At 49.2% G+C, this 23,418-nt stretch overlaps 3 protein-coding genes across 4 annotated transcripts in view; all 3 read left to right on the top strand.

The window, feature by feature from the left end:
- The first annotated feature begins 898 nt into the window (after positions 1-898).
- Positions 899-23,418, top strand: part of PSMC4 (proteasome 26S subunit, ATPase 4) — a 277,421-nt gene continuing 254,901 nt past the window's right edge. Inside the window, exon 1 of the mRNA XM_086864921.1 lies at positions 899-926. The gene's annotated coding sequence lies outside the window, so the exon portion shown is untranslated. The remainder of the gene's footprint in view (positions 927-23,418) is intronic.
- LOC147648992 (kallikrein-6-like) lies at positions 1,266-9,476 on the top strand. Of its 2 annotated transcripts, none has more exons than XM_086864938.1 (5): positions 1,266-1,807; positions 4,772-4,937; positions 6,176-6,429; positions 8,198-8,334; positions 8,652-9,476. In XM_086864938.1, exons 1-5 carry the CDS (start codon positions 1,774-1,776, stop codon positions 8,811-8,813), a joined length of 753 nt encoding a protein of 250 aa, XP_086721064.1. In that variant the 5' UTR covers positions 1,266-1,773; the 3' UTR covers positions 8,814-9,476. The 2 variants fall into 2 exon arrangements, with proteins under 2 accessions (XP_086721064.1, XP_086721063.1); XM_086864937.1 differs by having other exon boundaries at positions 6,176-6,438.
- The window catches only part of MEGF8 (multiple EGF like domains 8), a 172,158-nt gene continuing 161,601 nt past the window's right edge, over positions 12,862-23,418 (top strand). The window contains exons 1-3 of the mRNA XM_086864863.1: positions 12,862-13,300; positions 15,256-15,419; positions 21,152-21,361. Of these exons, the coding sequence (XP_086720989.1) occupies positions 13,120-13,300; positions 15,256-15,419; positions 21,152-21,361 (555 nt within the window). The 5' untranslated portion in view covers positions 12,862-13,119. The remainder of the gene's footprint in view (positions 13,301-15,255; positions 15,420-21,151; positions 21,362-23,418) is intronic.

Here is a 23,418-nt window from a genome sequence, read left to right as displayed (position 1 = left end):
CTGAACTGGGCTGAACTGGGAGCAACTGGGCTGAACTGGGAGCACTGGGAGGCTGAACTGGGAGCACTGGGCGGGACTGGGAAGTTGAACTGGGTTCAACTGGGCTGAACTGGGAGGGACTGGGATTAACTGGGATGGGCACTGGGAGGCTGAACTGGTTTGTACTGGGCTGAACTGGGAGCACTGGGAGGGCACTGGGAGGGCACTGGGAGGGCACTGGGAGCAACTGGGAGGGACTGGGAGCACTGGGGGCTGAACTGGGAGCACTGGGAGGGAACTGGGAAGTTGAACTGGGCTGAACTGGGAGCAACTGGGCTGAACTGGGAGCACTGGGAGGGACTGGAAGTCTGAACTGGGCTGAACTGGGAACAACTGGGAGGGACTGGGAGGCCACTGGGGGCTGAACTGGGCTGAACTGGGAGCAACTGGGCTGAACTGGGAGCACTGGGAGGGAACTGGGAAGTTGAACTGGGCTGAACTGGGAGGGACTGGGCTGAACTGGGATTAACTGGGAGGGCACTGTGAGGCTGAACTGGTTTGTACTGGGCTGAACTGGGAGCACTGGGAGGGCACTGGGAGGGCACTGGGCTGAACTGGGAACAACTGGGAGGGACTGGGAGCACTGGGGGCTGAACTGGGAGCACTGGGCGGGACTGGGAAGTTGAACTGGGCTGAACTGGGAGCACTGGGAGCAACTGGGAGGGACTGGGAAGCTGAACTGGGAGCACTGGGAGGGAACTGGGAAGTTGAACTGGGCTGAACTGGGAGCACTGGGAGGGACTGGGAGGCTGAACTGGGCTGAACTGGGAGGGACTGGGCTGAACTGGGAGCACTGGGAGGCTGAACTGGGAGCACTGGGCGGGACTGGGAAGTTGAACTGGGTTCAAGTGGGCTGAACTGGGAGGGACTGGGATTAACTGGGATGGGCACTGGGAGGCTGAACTGGTTTGTACTGGGCTGAACTGGGATGGACTGGGAGGGCACTGGGAGCGACTGGGAGGGCACTGGGAGCGACTGGGAGCACTGGGGGCTGAACTGGGAGCAACTGGGAGCAACTGGGAGGGACTGGGAAGCTGAACTGGGAACAACTGGGAGGGACTGGGAGGCCACTGGGGGCTGAACTGGGCTGAACTGGGAGCAACTGGGCTGAACTGGGAACAACTGGGAGGGACTGGGAGGGCACTGGGAGGGCACTGGGAGCAACTGGGCTGAACTGGGAGCACTGGGTGGGACTGGGAAGTTGAACTGGGCTGAACTGGGCTGAACTGGGAGGGAACTGGGATTAACTGGGAGGGCACTGTGAGGCTGAACTGGTTTGTACTGGGCTGAACTGGGAGGGACTGGGAGCACTGGGCGGAACTGGGAAGTTGAACTGGGTTCAACTGGGCTGAACTGGGAGGGAACTGGAATTAACTGGGAGGGACTGGGCTGAACTGGGAGGGACTGGGAAGTTGAACTGGTTTGAACTGGGAGCAACTGGGAGGGCACTGGTATTAACTGGGATGGGCACTGGGAGGCTGAACTGGTTTGAACTGGGCTGAACTGGGAGGGACTGGGCTGAACTGGGATGAGCACTTAGGGGCCCGGGGAGTGCACTGGGCTGAACTGGGAGCACTGGGAGGCTGAACTGGTTTGTACTGGGCTGAACTGGGAGCACTGGGAGGGCACTGGGAGGGCACTGGGAGGCTGAACTGGTTTGAACTGGTTTGAACTGGGAGGGACTGGGGATTTAAAGGCGGCGGCTCCTTCCTCCCCCTCCTCCTCCTCCTCCCGATGGAGCGGCTGCTGCTGCTGCTGCTGGCTACTGGTTTGTACTGGTTTATACTGGTTTATACTGGGGGGGCACTGGGGGGCACTGGTTTGTACTGGTTTGGACTGGTTTGGGCTTGGGGGGCACTGGGGGGCACTGGTTTGTACTGGTTTATACTGGTTTATACTGGGGGGGCACTGGGGGGGCACTGGGGGGCACTGGTTTGTACTGGTTTGGACTGGGGGGGCACTGGGGGGCACTGGTTTGTACTGGTTTATACTGGTTTATACTGGGGGGGCACTGGGGGGCACTGGTTTGTACTGGTTTATACTGGTTTGGACTGGGGGGGCACTGGGGGGCACTGGTTTGTACTGGTTTATACTGGTTTGGGCTTGGGGGGCACTGGTTTGTACTGGTTTATACTGGTTTGGACTGGGGGGGCACTGGGGGGCACTGGTTTGTACTGGTTTATACTGGTTTGGACTGGGGGGGCACTGGGGGGCACTGGTTTGTACTGGTTTATACTGGTTTGGACTGGGGGGGCACTGGGGGGGCACTGGTTTGTACTGGTTTATACTGGTTTGGACTGGGGGAGCGCTGGGGGGGCACTGGGGGGCACTGGTTTGTACTGGTTTATACTGGTTTATACTGGGGGGGCACTGGGGGGCACTGGTTTGTACTGGTTTATACTGGTTTGGACTGGGGGGCACTGGGGGGCACTGGTTTATACTGGTTTATACTGGTTTATACTGGTTTGGACCGGGGGGCACTGGAGGGCACTGGTTTGTACTGGTTTATACTGGTTTATACTGGGGGGCACTGGGGGGCACTGGTTTGTACTGGTTTATACTGGTTTATACTGGGGGGGCACTGGGGGGCACTGGTTTGTACTGGTTTATACTGGTTTATACTGGGGGGGCACTGGGGGGCACTGGTTTGTACTGGTTTATACTGGTTTGGGCTTGGGGGCACTGGGGGGCACTGGTTTATACTGGTTTATACTGGTTTATACTGGGGGGGCACTGGGGGGCACTGGTTTGTACTGGTTTATACTGGTTTGGACCGGGGGGCACTGGGGGGCACTGGTTTGTACTGGTTTATACTGGTTTATACTGGGGGGGCACTGGGGGGCACTGGTTTGTACTGGTTTATACTGGTTTGGACCGGGGGGCACTGGGGGGCACTGGTTTGTACTGGTTTATACTGGTTTGGACCGGGGGGCACTGGTTTGTACTGGTTTATACTGGTTTATACTGGTTTGGACCGGGGGGCACTGGGGGGGCTGCTGCTGCTGGTGGCCACTGGTTTGTACTGGTTTATACTGGTCTGGACTGGGAGGGACTGGGGGGGCACTGGGGGGCTGCTGTTGGCTACTGTTCGTTTATACTGGTTTATACTGGTTTATACTGGTTTGGACGGGGGGGCGCTGGGAAGGGTTTAAGGGGGGGTTGAGGGGAACTGGGAGGGACTGGGAGGGACTGGGAGGGAACTGGGATGGACTGGGATGAACTGGGAGCACTGGTTTGAACTGGGAGGAGACTGGGCCGTACTGGGCTGAAGGCAGAGGTGAACTGGGGACACTGGGAGGGAACTGGGATGGACTGGGATGGACTGGGAGGGACTGGGATGGACTGGGATGGACTGGGATGGACTGGGATGGACTGGGAGGGAACTGGTATGAACTGGGATGAACTGGGATGGACTGGAAGCGACTGGGATGGACTGGGATGGACTGGGATGAACTGGGATGGACTGGGAGGGAACTGGTATGAACTGGGATGAACTGGGAGGGAACTGGGAGGGAACTGGGAGGGAACTGGGATGAACTGGGAGGGAACTGGGATGGACTGGGAGGGACTGGGATGGACTGGGATGGACTGGGATGAACTGGGATGGACTGGGATGGACTGGGATGAACTGGGATGGACTGGGAGGGAACTGGGATGGACTGGGAGGGACTGGGATGGACTGGGATGGACTGGGATGGACTGGGATGAACTGGGATGGACTGGGAGGAACTGGGATGGACTGGGATGAACTGGGAGGGACTGGGATGGACTGGGAGGGAACTGGGATGGACTGGGATGAACTGGGAGGGACTGGGATGGACTGGGAGGGAACTGGGATGGACTGGGAGGGACTGGGATGGACTGGGAGGGAACTGGGATGGACTGGGATGGACTGGGAGGGACTGGGATGAACTGGGATGAACTGGTCCATACTGGTCAGTACTGGTCCAAACTGGTTCATACTGGTCTGTACTGGTCCATACTGGTTTACACCAGCCCATACTGGTCCATACTGGTTTATACCAGTCCGTCCTGGTTTATACTGGTTTATACTGGTTTACACCGGTCCATACCGGTTTATACCAGTCCATACTGGTTTATACTGGTTTATACCAGTTTATACTGGTTTATACTGGTCCATACTGGTCCATACTGGTTCATACAGGTTTATACCGGTCCATACCGGTTTATACTGGTTTATACTGGTTTATACTGGTCCATACTGGTCCATACCGGTTTATACTGGTCCATACTGGTTTATACTGGTCCATACTGGTCTATACTGGTTTACACCGGTCCATACCGGTTTATACCGGTCCATACTGGTCCATACCGGTCCATACCAGTCCATACCGGTTTATACTGGTCCATACTGGTCCATACTGGTTTATACTGGTCCATACCGGTCCATACCGGTCCATACCGGTCCATACCGGTCCATACTGGTTTATACTGGTCCATACCGGTCCATACCGGTCCATACTGGTTTATACCGGTCCATACTGGTTTATACTGGTCCATACTGGTCCATACTGGTTTATACCGGTCCATACTGGTTTACACCGGTCCATACCGGTTTATACTGGTCCATACTGGTCCATACTGGTCCATACTGGTTTATACTGGTCCATACCAGTCCATACTGGTTTATACTGGTCCATACTGGTCCATACTGGTTTATACTGGTCCATACTGGTTTCCACCGGTGCTAACGCGTTCCCATTGGCCGCAGCGCTGGCGGGGGCGGAGCAGAACCGCATCGTGGGCGGGGCCGGCTGCGAGCGGCGGCTGCACCCGTACCAGGCCCTGCTGCTGCAGCCGGGGGGCGCCATCCACTGCGGGGGGGTCCTGGTGGGGCGCAGGTGGGTCCTCAGCGCCGCCCACTGCCACACGGACAGGTGAGGGACACACCTGGGGACACCTGGGGACATTGGGGACACACCTGGGACACACCCGGGACACACCTGGGACACCTGGGACACACCTGGGACACACCTGGGACACACCTGGGGGCGCCATCCACTGCGGGGGGGTCCTGGTGGGGCGCAGGTGGGTGCTGAGCGCCGCCCACTGCCACACGGACAGGTGAGCAGGGACACACCTGGGGACACCTGGGACACACCTGGGGACACCTGGGACACACCTGGGGACAATGGGGACACACCTGGGACACACCTGGGACACACCTGGGACACACCTGGGGGCGCCATCCACTGCGGGGGGGTCCTGGTGGGGCGCAGGTGGGTGCTGAGCGCCGCCCACTGCCACACGGACAGGTGAGCATGGACAGGTGACACACCTGGGACACCTGGGACACACCTGGGACACACCTGGGACACACCCGGGACACACCTGGGGACAATGGGGACACACCTGGGACACACCTGGGACACACCTGGGGGCGCCATCCACTGCGGGGGGGTCCTGGTGGGGCGCAGGTGGGTGCTGAGCGCCGCCCACTGCCACAAGGACAGGTGAGCAGGGACAGGTGACACACCTGGGGACACCTGGGGACATTGGGGACACACCTGGGACATACCTGGGGACAATGGGGACACACCTGGGACACACCTGGGACACACCTGGGGGCGCCATCCACTGCGGGGGGGTCCTGGTGGGGCGCAGGTGGGTGCTGAGCGCCGCCCACTGCCACACGGACAGGTGAGCAGGGACAGGTGACACACCTGGGACACCTGGGACACACCTGGGACACACCTGGGACACACCTGGGGACACCTGGGACACACCTGGGACACACCTGGGGGCGCCATCCACTGCGGGGGGGTCCTGGTGGGGCGCAGGTGGGTGCTGAGCGCCGCCCACTGCCACACGGACAGGTGAGGGACACACCTGGGACACCTGGGACACACCTGGGACACACATGGGTGCACCTGGGGACATTGGGGACACACCTGGGGACACCTGGGACACACCTGGGGACACCTGAGGACATTGGGGACACACCTGGGACACACCTGGGACACACCTGGGTGCACCTGGGGACATTGGGGACACACCTGGGACACCTGGGACACACCTGGGGACACCTGGGCACACCCAGACACACCTGGGGCACACCTGGGGAACACCTGGGCACACCTTTCTCACCTGTTGTCACCTGTTGTCACCTGTCCAGGCCCCTGCAGGTGTTGCTGGGGGAGCACAACCGGCGCGAGCGGGAGGGGGCGGAGCAATGCCTCACCTGGGACCGCGCCTTCGTTCACCCGCGTTACCTGCCCGGCCGCCATGACAGTGACGTCATGCTGCTGCGCCTGCGCGGCCCCGCCCACCTGAGCGAGCGCGTGCGGCCGGTGGCGCTGCCCCGCAGGTGTCCCCAGGTAGGGGACAGGTGTGTGGTGTCCGGCTGGGGCAGCACCCGCAGCACGCAAGGTGAGACAGGTGAGGTGACAGACCTGGGGACACACCTGGAGACACACCTGGGGACACCTGGGGACACCTGGGGGGGTGGGACACACCTGGGGACACACCTGGGGACACCTGGGGACACCTGGGGGGGTGGGACACACCTGGGGACACACCTGGGGACACACCTGGGGACACCTGGGGACACCTGGGGGGGTGGGACACACCTGGGGACACACCTGGGTCACACCTGGGGACACCTGGGGACACACCTGGGGGGGAGGGGACACACCTGGGGGGGTGGGACACACCTGGTGGGGGTGGGACACACCTGGGGACACCTGGGGACACCTGGGGACACACCTAGGGAGGTGGGACACACCTGGGGACACACCTGGGGACACACCTGGGGGGGAAGGGACACACCTGGGGGGGGTGGGACACACCTGGGGACACCTGGGGGGGGTGGGACACACCTGGGGACACCTGGGGGGGAAGGGACACACCTGGGGGGGGTGGGACACACCTGGGGGGTGGGACACACCTGGGGACAGGTGTGTGGTGTCCGGCTGGGGCAGCACCCGCAGCACGCAAGGTGAGACAGGTGAGGTGAGGGGACACCTGGGGACACCTGGGGACACCTGGGGGGGTGGGACACACCTGGGGACACACCTGGGGACACCTGGGGACACCTGGGGGGGTGGGACACACCTGGGGACACACCTGGGGACACCTGGGGGGGGTGGGACACACCTGGGGACACCTGGGGACACACCTGGGGACACCTGGGGACACCTGGGGACACACCTCGGGGGGTGGGACACACCTGGGGACAGGTGTGTGGTGTCCGGCTGGGGCAGCACCCGCAGCACGCAAGGTGAGACAGGTGAGGTGACAGACCTGGGGACACCTGGGGACACCTGGGGGGGTGGGACACACCTGGGGACACACCTGGGTCACACCTGGGGACACACCTGGGGGGGAGGGGACACACCTGGGGGGGGTGGGACACACCTGGGGACACCTGGGGACACACCTGGGTCACACCTGAGGAAACACCTGGGGGGGTGGGACACACCTGGGGGGGTGGGACACACCTGGCGACACACCTGGGTCACACCTGGGGACACACCTGGGGACACCTGGGGGGAGGGGACACACCTGGGGACAGGTGAGGGACAAATGGAAAGCACGGGAGAGGGCAGGTGTCACCTGTGCCACCCTCACCTGTCCATCACCTGTGCCACCTGTCCCTCATCTGTCTCACCTGTCTCTAACCTGTCTCTCACCTGTCTCACCTGTCTCACCTGTCTCACCTGTCTCTAACCTGTCTCTCACCTGTCTCACCTGTCTCACCTGTCTCACCTGTCTCTAACCTGTCTCTCAACTGTCCATCACCTGTCCATCACCTGTGCCACCTGTCCCTCATCTGTCTCACCTGTCTCTCAATTTTCTCTCACCTGTCTCACCTGTCCATCACCTGTCCATCACCTGTCTCACCTGTCTCACCTGTCTCTAACCTGTCTCTAACCTGTCCATCACCTGTCCATCACCTGTCCCTCACCTGTCTCGCCTGTCCATCACCTGTCTCACCTGTCCCTTACCTGTCTCTCACCTGTCCCTCACCTGTCTCACCTGTCCCTTACCTGTCTCTCACCTGTCCCTCACCTGTCTCACCTGTCCCTCACCTGTCCCACCTGTCCCTCACCTGTCCCTCACCTGTTCTCACCTGTCCTCACCTGTCTCACCTGTCCCACCTGTCCCTCACCTGTCCCACCTGTCTCACCTGCTCCAGGTGCGTTCCCGGACGTGCTGCAGTGCGGGGAGGTGTTCACCTGGTCCAACGCCGCCTGTGCTCACCTGTACCCAGGTGCCATCACTCCCAACATGCTCTGCGCCGGCGGCGACGGCAACGGCACCGACTCCTGCCAGGTGCGGCCAGGTGTGGCACACCTGGGGCTGGGGGGGGACTCACCTGTGTGGGGGTGGGGAACAGCTGGGGAACAGCTGGGGAACACCTGGGGACAGCTGGGGAACAGCTGGGGACACCTGGGGAACACCTGGGGACACCTGGCGACACCTGGGGGACACCTGGGGGACACCTGGGGATACCTGGGGGACACCTGGGGACACCTGGGGGACACCTGGGGGACACCTGGGGAACACCTCAGGACACCTGGGAACACCTGGGGACACCTGGGGGGACTCCCCTGTCTCTCACCTGTCTCACCTGTCTCACCTGTCCCCAGGGTGACTCCGGGGGCCCGCTGGTGTGCGGGGGTTACCTGCAGGGCGTGGTCTCCTGGGGGCTGCAGGTGTGCGGCCAGCAGGGCAAGCCAGGTGTGTACAGCCGCGTCTGCGCCTTCACCACCTGGATCCGCCGCACCATCCGCGCCAACGGCGGCGACTGACACACCTGGGCGCACCTGGGGACACCTGGGGACACCTGGGTGTACCTGGGGACACCTGGGGATACCTGGGGAGCACCTGGGGATACCTGGAGAGCACCTGGGGACACCTGGGGAGCACCTGGGGACACCTGGGGACACCTGGGGACACCTGGGGAGCACCTGGGGACACCTGGGTGTACCTGGGGAGCACCTGGGGACACCTGGGGAGCACCTGGGGACACCTGGAGAGCACCTGGGGACACCTGGGGACACCTGGGGAGCACCTGGGGACACCTGGGGACACCTGGAGAGCATCTGGGTGTACCTGGGGACACACCTGGGGACACCTGGAGAACACCTGGGGACACCTGGAGAGCACCTGGGTGTACCTGGGGACACACCTGGGGACACCTGGGAACACCTGGAGAGCACCTGGGGACACCTGGAGAGCACCTGGGGACTCCCAGGCACACCTGGAGAGCACCTGGTGGCACCTGGATGTACCTGGGGGGTTCCTTAGCCTCACCTGTGACACCTGAGGGGCTCTTTGTGACACCTGGGACTCACCTGGGGACACCTGGGGACACCTGGGGACACCTGGAGAGCACCTGGATGTACCTGGGGACACCTGGGGGGTTCCTCAGCCTCACCTGTAACACCTGAAGAGCTCCTTGTAACACCTGAGTGGTTTCTTGTGTTCACCTGGCACACCTGGGGGGCACCTGGGGGGCACCTGGAGCACACCTGGCACACCTGGGGGGCACCTGGGGGGCACCTGGGGGCTTCTGGCACACCTGGGGGACACCTGGAGCACATCTGGAGCACACCTGGCACACCTGGGGCACACCTGGGGGGCTTCTGGCACACCTGGAGCACACCTGGCACAGCTGGGGGGCACCTGGGGGGCACCTGGAGCACACCGGGCACACCTGGGGGGCACCTGGGGGGCACCTGGGGGCTTCTGGCACACCTGGAGCACACCTGGGGCACACCTGGAGCACACCTGGCACAGCTGGGGCACACCTGGAGCACACCTGGCACACCTGGGGCACCTGGAGCACACCTGGGGGGCTTCTGGCACACCTGGGGCACACCTGGAGCACACCTGGGGCACACCTGGAGCACACCTGGCACAGCTGGGGGGCACCTGGAGCACACCTGGGGCACACCTGGAGCACACCTGGGGAGTTGCCCTGTCCCAAATTCCGCCTTTCTCGCCCCAAAAATTCCCATTTTTCTCGCTGCCAGGCGCCCCCCCGGGGCGGGTTTGACGATGAGGAGGACGAAGGCGCCGCTGCCTCGCCCTGCGGCAAAAAAGAGCAAAATCCTGTCCCAAATCCCGCATTTTTCACCCCAAAATTCCCAAATCCCCCAATCCCGGCCCCGCCCCAAGCCACGCCCACACCCCAATAACCACGCCCACAACGCGGCCTCGTTTTCGTTGGCCACGCCCACTTTCCCCAGCCTAATTTCTGGCCTTTTGGTGGCCCCGCCTCATTTTCCGCCCCCTCTCTGGCCCCGCCCCCTCGCTGGCCCCGCCCCCTCGCTGGCCCCGCCTCATTTCCCGCCTTTTGCTGGCCCCGCCTCATTTCCAGCCTGGCGCTGGTCCCGCCCCATTTCCCGCCTCCCGCTGGCCCCGCCCCCACGCTGGCCCCGCCCCCGCGCTGGCCCCGCCCCCTCCCGCCACCGCCTCAGGAGCCGCAGCCAGCGGGTGAGGGGGGGAGGGGCCTCCCCTATCGCCGCTCATATCGCGGCCCTATCGCGACTTTATCGCCGCGCCTCGGCGCTTAGCGGAGCTCCCCCAGCGGCCCCGCGGAGCCGCCGCTGCTTCGCGGGGCCTGGCAGAGCCCGTGAGGCCTGCGGGAGTCCTGCGGGCCCGGTGCGGGGGGTGGCGGGACGGAGGGGAGGAGGGGATCGTGAGGGGAGGAGGGGGTGAGGGGGGTTCTGAGGGGATCGGGAGGGGAGGAGGGGGTGAGGGGGGTTCTGAGGGGATCGTGAGGGGATCGTGAGGGGGTGAGGGGGTTTTGAGGGGTTTTGAGGGGTTTTGAGAGGATCGTGAGGGGATGAGGGGGTTTTGGGGGGGTTCTGAGGGGATGGTGAGGGGGTTTTGGGGGGTTTTGGTGGGTTCTGAGGGGATCGTGAGGGGAGGAGGGGGTTTTGGGGGGTTTTAGGAGATGCTGAGGGGATCGTGAGGGGGTGAGGGGGTTTTGGGATGTTCTGAGGGGATCGTGAGGAGTTTTGGGGGTGCTGAGTGGATCGTGTGGAGATCGTGAGGGGATGAGGGGGTTTTGGGGGGTTTTAGGAGATGCTGAGGGGACCGTGAGGGGTCGTGAGGAGTTTTGGGGGGTTTTGAGGGGATCGTGAGGGGATGAGGGGGTTTTGGTGGGTTCTGAGGGGATCGTGAGGGGGTCGTGAGGGGAGCAGCGGGTTTTGGGGGGTTCTGAGGGGATCGTGAGGGGATCGTGAGGGGATGAGGGGGTTTTTGGGGGGTTTTGAGGGGATCGTGAGGGGGTTTGGGGGTTTTGAGGGGATCGTGAGGGGATCGTGAGGGGATCGTGAGGGGATGAGGGGTTTTTGGGGAGTTTTGAGGGGATCGTGAGGGGATCGTGTGGGGAGGAGGGGGTTTTTGGGGGTTCTGAGGGGATCGTGAGGGGGTGAGGGGGTTTTGGGGGGTTTTAGGAGATGCTGAGGGGACCGTGAGGGGTCGTGAGGAATTTTGGGGGGTTTTGAGGGGATCGTGAGGGGATGAGGGGGTTTTGGTGGGTTCTGAGGGGATCGTGAGGGGTCGTGAGGAGTTTTGGGGGGTTCTGAGGGGATCGTGAGGGGATCGTGAGGGGTCGTGAGGAGTTTTGGGGGGTTCTGAGGGGATCGTGAGGGAGTTTGGGGATTCTGGGGATCGTGAGGAGATCATGAGGGGGTGAGGGGGTTCTGAGGGGATCGTGAGGGGATCGTGAGGGGGTGAGGGGGTTTTGAGGGGATCGTGAGGGGATGAGGGGGTTTTGGGGGGTTCTGAGGGGATCGTGAGGGGATCGTGAGGGGAGCAGCGGGTTTTGGGATGTTCTGAGGGGATCGTGAGGAGTTTTGGGGGTGCTGAGGGGATCGTGAGGGGAGGAGGGGGTTTTGGTAGGTACTGAGGGGATCGTGAGGGGATCGTGAGGGGATCGTGAGGGGAGGAGGGGGTTTTGGGGGGTTTTAGGAGATGCTGAGGGGACCGTGAGGGGTCGTGAGGAGTTTTGGGGGTGCTGAGGGGATCGTGAGGGAGTTTGGGGTTTTGGTGGGTTCTGAGGGGATCGTGAGGGAGTTTGGGGTTTTGAGGGGATCATGAGGAGATCGTGAGGGGGTGAGGGGGTTTTGAGGGGTTTTGGGGGGTTTTGGTGGGTACTGAGGGGATCGTGAGGGGATCGTGAGGGGGTTTTGGGGGGGTTCTAAGGGGATCGTGAGGGGGTTTGGGGGTTTTGGGGGGTTCTGAGGGGATCGTGAGGGGATCGTGAGGGGATGAGGGGGTTTTGGGGGGTTCTGAGGGGGTCGTGAGGAGATCATGAGGGGATCGTGAGGAGTTTTGGGGGGTTCTGAGGGGATTGAGGGGGTTTTGAGGGGGGTCCTGAGAGGACCTTGAGGATTTCTTGGGGCAATTCTGAGCGGTTTTCAGGGGTCGTGAGGGGTTTTGTGGGGATCCTGAAGGGATCATGAGGGAATTTGGGGAGATTTGAGGGAATTTGGGGGGGTCCTGAGGGATTTTGGGGGTGTTCCTGATGGGATCGTGAGGGATTTTGGGGGGACTTGAGGGGTTTTGTGGGGATCCTGAGGGGATCCTGAGGGAATTTGGGGAGATTTGAGGGAATTTGGGGGGTCCTGAGGGATTTTGGGGGTGTTCCTGATGGGATCGAGAGGGATTTTGGGGGTTTTGAGGGGTCGTGAGGGGTTTTGTGGGGATCCTGAGGGGATCATGAGGGAATTTGGGGAGATTTGAGGGAATTTGGGGGGTTCTGAGGGATTTTGGGGGTGTTCCTGATGGGATCGCGAGGGATTTTGGGGGGACCTGAGGAGATTTGGGTGTCATGGGGGGAAGTTCAACATCCCAAGAGTGAAGCCTGGAACATCCCATTAAATTTTAGGAGTCATTCAGGGGTGTTTGAGGGTTTTTGGGGTTTCTTTGGGATTTTGGGGGTTCCCTGTGGGATTTTTGGGTTTATTTTGATATTTTTGGGGGGCGTTTTGTGTTATTTCAGCGAGGAAGATTCGCGATTCCCCTACGAGCTTTCAGCACCAATTCCCCTCCTTTTAACCCCAAATTTTCTCCTCCAGCTCCCTTCCCCCTCCTCCAACCATGGGGGTCCCCGGGACGCTGCCGGCCTTGATTTTGGGGTTTTTGGGGGTTTTTTGGGGTGTCCCGGCGGGGGCTGGGGACTGCAAAGGGCAGCGCCGGGTGTTGAGGGGACCCCGCGGCTTCGTCACCGACGGCCCCGGAAACTACTCGGTCAACGGCAACTGCGAGTGGCTCATCGAGGGTGAGGAAGCCCAAAAACCCCCAAATCCACCCCAAAATCGGGTTTGGCGTCCCCGGAAACCCTAAAATCGCCCCCCCAAATCCCCCAAAGCTGCTCCGCCCTTCCCCTGAAGGGAGTGGAAAAAAAGGGGGAGCGGCCTCAAAAAAAAAAACCACCCCCAAAATCGGCTCCGAGACACCAAAAAAGTTGTGATTTCACCCCAAATTCGGGCCCAACACCCCCAAAACCCCCCCAAAACCCCACAGGTTTTTTTTGGGGTTTTTTTGGGATTTTTTTGGGATTTTTTTTGGGATTTTTTGGGATTTTTTTGGGATTTTTTGGGATTTTTTGGGATTTTTTGGGGATTTTTTTGGGATTTTTTGAGATTTTTTTGGGATTTTTTGGGATTTTTTGGGGATTTTTTTGGGATTTTTTGGGGATTTTTTGGGATTTTTTTGGGATTTTTTTGGGATTTTTTAGGATTTTTTTGGGATTTTTTTGGGATTTTTTTGGGATTTTTTAGGATATTTTTGGGATTTTTTGGGATTTTTTTGGGATTTTTTGGGATTTTTTTGGGATTTTTTGGGATTTTTTTGGGATTTTTTTGGGATTTTTTTGGGATTTTTTAGGATTTTTTTGGGATTTTTTGGGATTTTTTGGGGATTTTTTTGGGATTTTTTGGGATTTTTTGGGGATTTTTTTGGGATTTTTTGGGATTTTTTTGCGATTTTTTGGGTTTTTTTGGGATTTTTTTTTGTTTTGTTTTATTTTTTAAAGCGATTTTTTTAGGGATTTTTGGTTATTTTTTAAAACAAGTTTTTTTGGTATTTGTATAGAATTATATATTTTTTTTAATTTTTAATCTTTTTTAATTTTTTAATTTTAAATTTTAAATTTTTAATTATTTAATTTTAAATTTAAATTAAATTTTAATTTTTTTAAAATTTGATTTTAATAGGATTTTTTTTTTTTTTTGTGGGGATGGGGGAAGATTTTGGGGTTTTTTTTGGAGTTTTTAGGAATTTTCAACATAGTTGAAATCCCTGGGTGGGATTTTTGGGGGATTTTTGGGGATTTTGGGGATTTGGATGGGGGGGATTTTTTGGGGATTTTTGGGGAATTTTTTGGGATTTTTGGGGATTTGGGTGGGGGAATTTTTGGGGATTTTTTGGGGGATTTTTTTTGATTTTTTGGGATTTTTGGGGATTTGGGTGGGGGGATTTTTGGGGATTTTTTTTGATTTTTTGGGAATTTTTGAGGATTTGGATGGGGGGATTTTTGGGGATTTTTTGGGGATTTTTGGGAATTTTTGGGGCATTTGGATGGGGGAATTTTGGGGATTTTTTGGGAATTTTTTGGGATTTTTGGGAGCATTTGGGTGGGGGGATTTTTGGGGATTTTTTTTGATTTTTTGGGATTTTTGGGGATTTGGGTGGGGGGATTTTTGGGGATTTTTTGGGGAATTTTTGGGAATTTTTGGGGATTTGGGTGGGGGATTTTTGGGGATTTTTTGGGAATTTTTTGGGAATTTTTGGGGATTTGGGTGGGGGGATTTTTGGGGATTTTTGGGAATTTTTTGGGATTTTTGGGGATTTGGGTGGGGGGATTTTTGGGGATTTTTTGGGGAATTTTTGGGATTTTTGGGGATTTGGATTGGGGATTTTTGGGGATTTTTTGGAGAATTTTTGGGATTTTTGGGGATTTGGGTGGGGGGATTTTTGGGGATTTGGGTGGGGGGATTTTTGGGGATTTTTTGGGAATTTTTTGGGATTTTTGGGAATTTTTTGGGATTTTTTTTGTGGATTTTTTTTGATTTTCAGTGATTTGAGCCACAGATTTTTTTGATTTTCTTTATTTGATGACCAGATTTTCGGGGGGGGAGCATATTTAATATATCTCCAGCTATTCAAACATCAGATTTTTTTTTGGCAGATTTATTTCTTTCTCACCCCAACCCCTCCCCGTTTCGTTGTCAGCCCCCAGCCCGCGGCACCGCATCCTCCTGACCTTCACCTTCATGGACACGGAGTGCACCTACGATTACCTGTTCGTCTACGACGGCGGCTCCACCCGCAGCCCCCTGCTGGCCGCGCTCAGCGGCAGCGCCCTGCCCGCGCCCCTGGAGGCCACCTCGGGAAAGGTGGGGACAAACGGGAACTCCTGGGAAATTGAGGGGAGTTGGGGGGAATTTTAGAGATTTTTTTAGGATTTTTTTTAGGATTTTTTTGGGATTTTTTTAGGGTTTTTTTAGGGTTTTTTTGGGATTTTTTGGGGATTTTTTAGGATTTTTTGGGGATTTTTTGGGATTTTTTTAGGATTTTTTTGAGATGTTTTTAGGACTTTTTTAGGATTTTTTTAGGATTTTTTTGGGGTTTTTTGAGATTTTTTTAGGATTTTTTTTGGGATTTTTTGGGGATTTTTTGGGGATTTTTTGGGGATTTTTTGAGATTTTTTTGGGATTTTTAAGAGATTTTTTTAGGATTTTTTTGGGATTTTTTGAGATTTTTTTAGGGTTTTTTTAGGATTTTTAAGAGATTTTTTGAGATTTTTTTTAAGATTTTTTTGGGATTTTTTTGGGATTTTTTGAGATTTTTTTAGGATTTTTTTGGGATTTTTTTAGGATTTTTTTAGGATTTTTTTGGGATTTTTGGAGATTTTTTTAGGGATTTTTTTGGGATTTTTTTGGGGATTTTTTGAGATTTTTTTAGGATTTTTTGGGATTTTTTTGGGATTTTTTGAGATTTTTTTAGGATTTTTTTAGGGTTTCTTTAGGATTTTTTTAGGATTTTTTTAGGATTTTTTTGGGACTTTTTGAGATTTTTTAAGGATTTTTTTAGGATTTTTTTGAGATTTTTTTAGGATTTTTTTAGGATTTTTTTGGGATTTTTTGAGATTTTTTTAGGGATTTTTTAGGATTTTTGCCCTCAGCGGCAGCGCCCTGCCCGCGCCCCTGGAGGCCACCTCGGGAAAGGTGGGGACAAACGGGAACTCCTGGGAAATTGGGGGATTTTTTTGGGGATTTTTGGAGATTTTTTTAGGATTTTTTTTAGGATTTTTTTGGGATTTTTTTAGGATTTTTTTTGGGATTTTTTGAGATTTTTTTGGGATTTTTTGAGATTTTTTTAGGTTTTTTTTAGGATTTTTTTTGGATTTTTTTAGGATTTTTTTTGGATTTTTTTAGGATTTTTTTTGGATTTTTTTAGGATTTTTTTTGGATTTTTTGAGATTTTTTTAGGATTTTTTTGGGATTTTTTGAGATTTTTTTTAGGATTTTTTTAGGATTTTTTTAGGATTTTTTTGGGATTTTTTAGGGATTTTTTTAGGATTTTTTTGGGGGATTTTTTGAGATTTTTTTAGGGTTTTTTTGTGATTTTTTTAGGATTTTTTTGGGGATTTTTTTAGATTTTTTTAGGATTTTTTTAGGATTTTTTTAGGATTTTTTGAGATTTTTTTTAGGATTTTTTTAGGATTTTTTTGGGATTTTTTGAGATTTTTTTAGGATTTTTTTGGGATTTTTTTAGGATTTTTTAGGGATTTTTTTAGGATTTTTTTGGGATTTTTTGAGATTTTTTTAGGGTTTTTTTGTGATTTTTTTAGGATTTTTTTGGGGATTTTTTTAGATTTTTTTAGGATTTTTTTAGGATTTTTTGGGGATTTTTTGGGGATTTTTTTAGGATTTTTTTAGTATTTTTGAGAGATTTTTTTAGGATTTTTTTAGGATTTTTTTAGTATTTTTTTAGGATTTTTTTAGGATTTTTTTGGGATTTTTAGAGATTTTTTTAGGATTTTTTTAGGATTTTTTTGGGATTTTTTGAGATTTTTTTAGGGTTTTTTTTAGGATTTTTTTGAGATTTTTTTAGGATTTTTTTGGGATTTTTTAGGGATTTTTTGGGGGATTTTTTGAGATTTTTTTAGGATTTTTTTGAAATTTTTTTAGGATTTTTTTAGGATTTTTTGGGGGATTTTTTGAGATTTTTTTTGGGTTTTTTTAGGATTTTTTGGGGATTTTTTGAGATTTTTTTAGGGATTTTTTAGGATTTTTGCCCTCAGCGGCAGCGCCCTGCCCGCGCCCCTGGAGGCCACCTCGGGAAAGGTGGGGACAAACGGGAACTCCTGGGAAATTGGGGGAATTTTGGGGGATTTTTGGAGATTTTTTTAGGATTTTTTGGGGATTTTTTGGGATTTTTTTAGGATTTTTCAGGGATTTTTTGATATTTTTTGGGATTTTTTAGGGATTTTTTTGGGATTTTTTAGGGATTTTTTTGTGATTTTTTTGGTATTTTTAAGAGATTTTTTTAGGATTTTTTTGGGATTTTTTGAGATTTTTTTAGGATTTTTTTAGGGATTTTTTTGGGATTTTTTAGGGATTTTTTGAGATTTTTTTAGGTTTTTTTTAGGATTTTTAAGAGATTTTTTTAGGATTTTTTTAGGATTTTTTTAGGATTTTTAAGAGATTTTTTGAGGATTTTTTTAGGATTTTTTTAGTATTTTTTTAGTATTTTTTTAGGTTTTTTTTAGGTTTTTTAGGGATTTTTTTAGGATTTTTTTTGGATTTTTTGAGATTTTTTTGGGATTTTTTTAGGATTTTTTTGGGGTTTTTTGAGGTTTTTTTGGGATTTTTTGAGATTTTTTTAGGGGTTTTTTGGGATTTTTTTGGGGTTTTTTTAGGATTTTTTGGGATTTTTTGAGATTTTTTTAGGTTTTTTTTAGGATTTTTAAGAGATTTTTTTAGGATTTTTTTGGGATTTTTTGAGATTTTTTTAGGATTTTTTTAGGATTTTTTGGGGATTTTTGGAGATTTTTTTAGGGTTTTTTATGATTTTTTTTAGGACTTTTTTAGGATTTTTTGGGATTTTTGGAGATTTTTTTAGGGATTTTTTCGGATTTTTGCCCTCAGCGGCAGCGCCCTGCCCGCGCCCCTGGAGGCCACCTCGGGAAAGGTGGGGACAAACGGGAACTCCTGGGAAATTGGGGGAATTTTGGGGGATTTTTGGAGATTTTTTTAGGATTTTTTTGGGGTTTTTTTGGGATTTTTTTGGGATTTTTTAGGGATTTTTTGATATTTTTTTAGGATTTTTTAGGGATTTTTTTGTGATTTTTTTGGTATTTTTAAGAGATTTTTTTAGGATTTTTTTGGGATTTTTTGAGATTTTTTTAGGATTTTTTTAGGGATTTTTTTGGGATTTTTTAGGGATTTTTTGAGATTTTTTTAGGTTTTTTTTAGGATTTTTAAGAGATTTTTTTAGGATTTTTTTGGGATTTTTTTTAGGATTTTTTTAGGATTTTTTTAGGATTTTTTTAGGATTTTTTTTGGATTTTTTGAGATTTTTTTGGGTTTTTTTAGGATTTTTTTGGGATTTTTTGAGATTTTTTTTGGGTTTTTTTAGGATTTTTTTGGGGATTTTTTGAGATTTTTTTAGGATTTTTTTAGGATTTTTTTGGGATTTTTTAGGGATTTTTTTAGGATTTTTTTTGGGATTTTTTGAGATTTTTTTAGGATTTTTTTAGGATTTTTTGGGATTTTTGGAGATTTTTTTAGGGATTTTTTAGGATTTTTGCCCTCAGCGGCAGCGCCCTGCCCGCGCCCCTGGAGGCCACCTCGGGAAAGGTGGGGACAAACGGGAACTCCTGGGAAATTGGGGGAATTTTTGGGGATTTTTGGAGATTTTTTTTAGGATTTTTTGGGGATTTTTTGGGATTTTTTTAGGGATTTTTTAGGATTTTTTTGGGGTTTTTTTAGGATTTTTTAGGGATTTTTTTAGGATTTTTTGGGGATTTTTGGAGATTTTTTTAGGATTTTTTTGGGATTTTAAAGAGATTTTTTTAGGATTTTTTTAGGATTTTTTTAGGATTTTTAAGAGATTTTTTTAGGATTTTTTGGGGATTTTTTGAGATTTTTTTAGGATTTTTTTAGGATTTTTTTAGGATTTTTTTGGGATTTTTTTGGGATTTTTGGAGATTTTTGGAGTTTTTTTAGGGGTTTTTTTAGGGTTTTTTTGGGATTTTTTGAGTTTTTTTAGGATTTTTTTAGGATTTTTTTGGGGTTTTTTAGGATTGTTTTAGGGTTTTTATATTATAAATAACATAAAATGTATGTTATATACTGATAATATATTATATTATATTATATTATATTATATTATATTATATTATATTATATTATATTATATTATATCTTATTATATCTTATTATATCTTATTATATTATATCTTATTATATCTTATTATATTATATCATATTATATTATATCTTATTATATCATATTATATTATATTATATTATATTATATTATATTATATTATATTATATTATATTATATTATATTATATTATATTATATTATATTATATTAGATTATATTATATTAGATTATATTATATTGTGTTATATTATATTACACTACATTACATTAATTAGATTAGATTAGATTAGATTATACTATATTATAGTTTATATTAGATTAGATTAGATTAGATTAGATTATACAATATTATATTATATTATATTATATTACATTATATTATATTATATTAGATATTAGATTAGATTAGGTTAGATTATGTTATGTGATGTTATGTTACATTAGATTAGATTAGATTATATTAGATTATGTTATGTGATGTTATATTATATTAGATTAGATTAGATTAGATTAGATTATGTTATGTGATGTTATATTCTATTAGATTATATTAGATTATATTATATTAGATTATATTATATTATGTTATGTGATGTTATATTGTATTATATTAGATTGGATTAGATTAGATTAGATTCTCTTATGTGATGTTATATTATATTAGATTAAATTATATTAGATTATGTTATGTGATGTTATATTAGATTAAATTATATTAGATGATATTAGATTATATTAGATTATGTTATGTGATGTTATATTATATCAGATTAGATTATATTAGATTATATTAGATTATGTTATGTGATGTTGTATTAGATTAGATTAGATTAGATTATATTAGGTTATGTTGTGTGATGTTATATTATATTAGATTAGATTAGATTAAATTAGATTAGATTAAATTATGTTACGTGATGTTATATTAGATTAGATTAGATTGTGTTATATTATATTACATTATATTATATTATATTATATTATATTATATTATATTATATTATATTATATTATATTATATTATATTATATTATATTATATTATATTATATTATATTAGATTGTATTATATTATATTATATTAGATTGTATTATATTATATTAGATTAGATTAGATTAGATTAATTAGATTATGTTATGTGATGTTAGATTAGATTAGATTAGATTAGATTAGATTAATTTGATTATGTTATGTGATGTTATATTTTATTAGATTAGATTAGATTAGATTAATTAGATTATGTTATGTGATGTTAGATTAGATTAGATTAGATTAGATTACAGTTCAATTAATATTACATTCTAATTAATATTAAATTAACCTTGACCCCCAAACAACATTCAATCAGTTTCCACCTACACCTGCACACCCCCACCAACACCCCAACAACAACACCCTCCCCTCCGGGTGACACCGTCACCGTTTTTAACCCTTTCCCCTCCTTTTCACCCCAAATCTGTGTCACCCCCACAAACAACACCCTCCCCTCCGGGTGACACCCGTCACCGTTTTTAACCCTTTCCCCTCCTTTTCACCCCAAATCTCTGCCTGTTCCCACAAACAACACCCTCCCCTCCGGGTGACCCCGTCACCGTTTTTAACCCTTTCCCCTCCTTTTCACCCCAAATCTGTGCCACCCCCACAAACAACACCCTTCCCTCCGGGTGACACCCGTCACCGTTTTTAACCCTTTCCCCTCCTTTTCACCCCAAATCTCTGCCTGTTCCCAGATGCTGCTCCACCTGTTCAGCGACGCCAACTACAACCTGCTGGGCTTCAACGCCACCTGGGAGCTGTCGCTGTGCCCGGCCGGCTGTAGGGGCCGGGGGCTCTGCCTGTCCCGGGGGCTGTGCCGCTGTTCCCCGGGCTGGGGGGGCTCCGACTGTTCCCAGCCCGCCTGTCCTGACACCTGTCACCCGCCCCGGGGAACCTGTAACAAGGTGAGAGGGGGTTTGGGGTGTTTTTGGGGTGTTTTGGATTTTTTTAAGATTTTTTTGGGTGTTTTTGGGGTGTTTTGGGTATTGTTTAGGATTTTTTTTGGAGTTTTTTTGGGTGTTTTTTGGGTGTTTTGGATTTTTTCAGGATTTTTTTGGGTGTTTTTGGGGTGTTTTGGATTTTTTTAGGATTTTTTGGGGTGTTTTTGGGGTGTTTTTAGGTTTTTTGGGTGTTTTTGGGGTGTTTTTGTGGTGTTTTTGGGGTGTTTTTGGGGTGTTTTGGGGCTGTTCCCCGGGCTGGGGGGGCTCCGACTGTTCCCAGCCCGCCTGTCCTGACACCTGTCACCCGCCCCGGGGCACCTGCAACAAGGTGAGAGGGGTTTTTGGGTGTTTTTGGGGTGTTTTTGGGGGTTTTTGGGGTGTTTTGGATTTTTTTAGGATTTTTTTGGGTGTTTTTGGGGTGTTTTGGATTTTTTTAGGATTTTTTTAGGATTTTTTTGGGTGTTTTTGTGGTGTTTTTGGGGTGTTTTTGGGGTGTTTTGGGGCTGTTCTCCGGGCTGGGGGGGCTCCGACTGTTCCCAGCCCGCCTGTCCCGACACCTGTCACCCGCCCCAGGGCACCTGTAACAAGGTGAGGGGGATTTGGGGTGTTTTTGGGGTGTTTTGGATTTTTTTAGGATTTTTTTGGGGTGTTTTTGGGGTGTTTTGGGTATTGTTTAGGATTTTTTTGGAGTTTTTTTGGGTGTTTTTTGGGTGTTTTGGATTTTTTTAGGATTTTTTGGGTGTTTTTGGGGTGTTTTGGATTTTTTTAGGATTTTTTTGGGGTGTTTTTGGGTGTTTTTCGGGTGTTTTTGGGGTGTTTTTAGGGGTTTTTGGGACTTTTTGGGATTTTTTTGGGTTATTTTGGGGCGTTTTTTGGGTGTTTTAGGGGTGTTTTTAGGTGTTTTGGATGTTTTTGGGGTGTTTTTGGGGTGTTTTGGGATTTTTTCGGATTTTTTTGGGTTATTTTGGGGTGTTTTTGGGGTGTTTTTGGGGTGTTTTTAGGTTTTTTGGATGTTTTTGGGGTGTTTTTGGGGTGTTTTTAGGGGTTTTGGGGATTTTTTCGGATTTTTTTGGGTTATTTTGGGGTGTTTTTGGGGTGTTTTTGGGTTGTTTTTAGGATTTTTTGGGGTGTTTTTGGGGTGTTTTAGGGGTGTTTTGGATTTTTTGGGGGTTTTTTTGGGTGTTTTTGGGTGTTTTAGGGGTGTTTTTGGGTGTTTTTGGGGTGTTTTGGGTATTGTTTAGGATTTTTTTTGGGTTTTTTTGGGGTGTTTTTAGTTTTTTTGGATGTTTTTGGGGTGTTTTTGGGATATTTTTGGGGTGTTTTGGGGTGTTTTTGGGTGTTTTTTGGGATTTTTTCGGATTTTTTTGGGTTTTTTTGGATGTTTTTGGGGTGTTTTTGGGGTGTTTTTAGGTTTTTTGGATGTTTTTGGGGTGTTTTGGGGTGTTTTTGGGGTGTTTTTGGGGTGTTTTGGGTATTGTTTAGGATTTTTTGGGGGTTTTTTTGGGTGTTTTGGGGTGTTTTGGGGTGTTTTGGGGTGTTTTTGGGTGTTTTTGGGGGTTTGGCTCTTTTTAGTGACTTTTTGGGGTTTTTTTTGGATTTTTTTTGATTTTCGGGGGTTTTTTCCTTGATTTTTTGGGTTATTTTGGGGCTTTTTGGGGGGGATTTGTGGAGATTTTGGGCTTTGGGACCCCAAAACTTTTGGGATTGGAATTTTAGGACCCCAAAACTTTTGGGATTGAGGATTTGTGACCCCAAAACTTTTGGGATTGAAACTTTGGGACCCCAAAACTTTTGGGATTTAAATTTTAGGACCCCAAAACTTTTGGGATTTTGGGTTTTGTGACCCCAAAACTTTTGGGATTGAGGATTTGGGACCCCAAAAACTTTTGGGATTTGAATTTTAAGACCCCAAAACTTTTGGGATTTTGGGCTTTGTGACCCCAAAACTTTTGGGATTGGAGCTTTGGGACCCCAAAACTTTTAGGATTTTTGGCTTTTGGACCCCAAAACTTGGGATTTTT

The sequence above is a fragment of the Cyanistes caeruleus genome, chromosome 28, assembly GCF_971803275.1.
Source record: "Cyanistes caeruleus chromosome 28, bCyaCae1.hap1.1, whole genome shotgun sequence".
NCBI classification, from domain to species: domain Eukaryota; kingdom Metazoa; phylum Chordata; class Aves; order Passeriformes; family Paridae; genus Cyanistes; species Cyanistes caeruleus.
The sequence above is the reverse complement of the archived record's forward strand: the minus strand, read 5'-3'. Positions and strand labels throughout refer to the sequence as shown.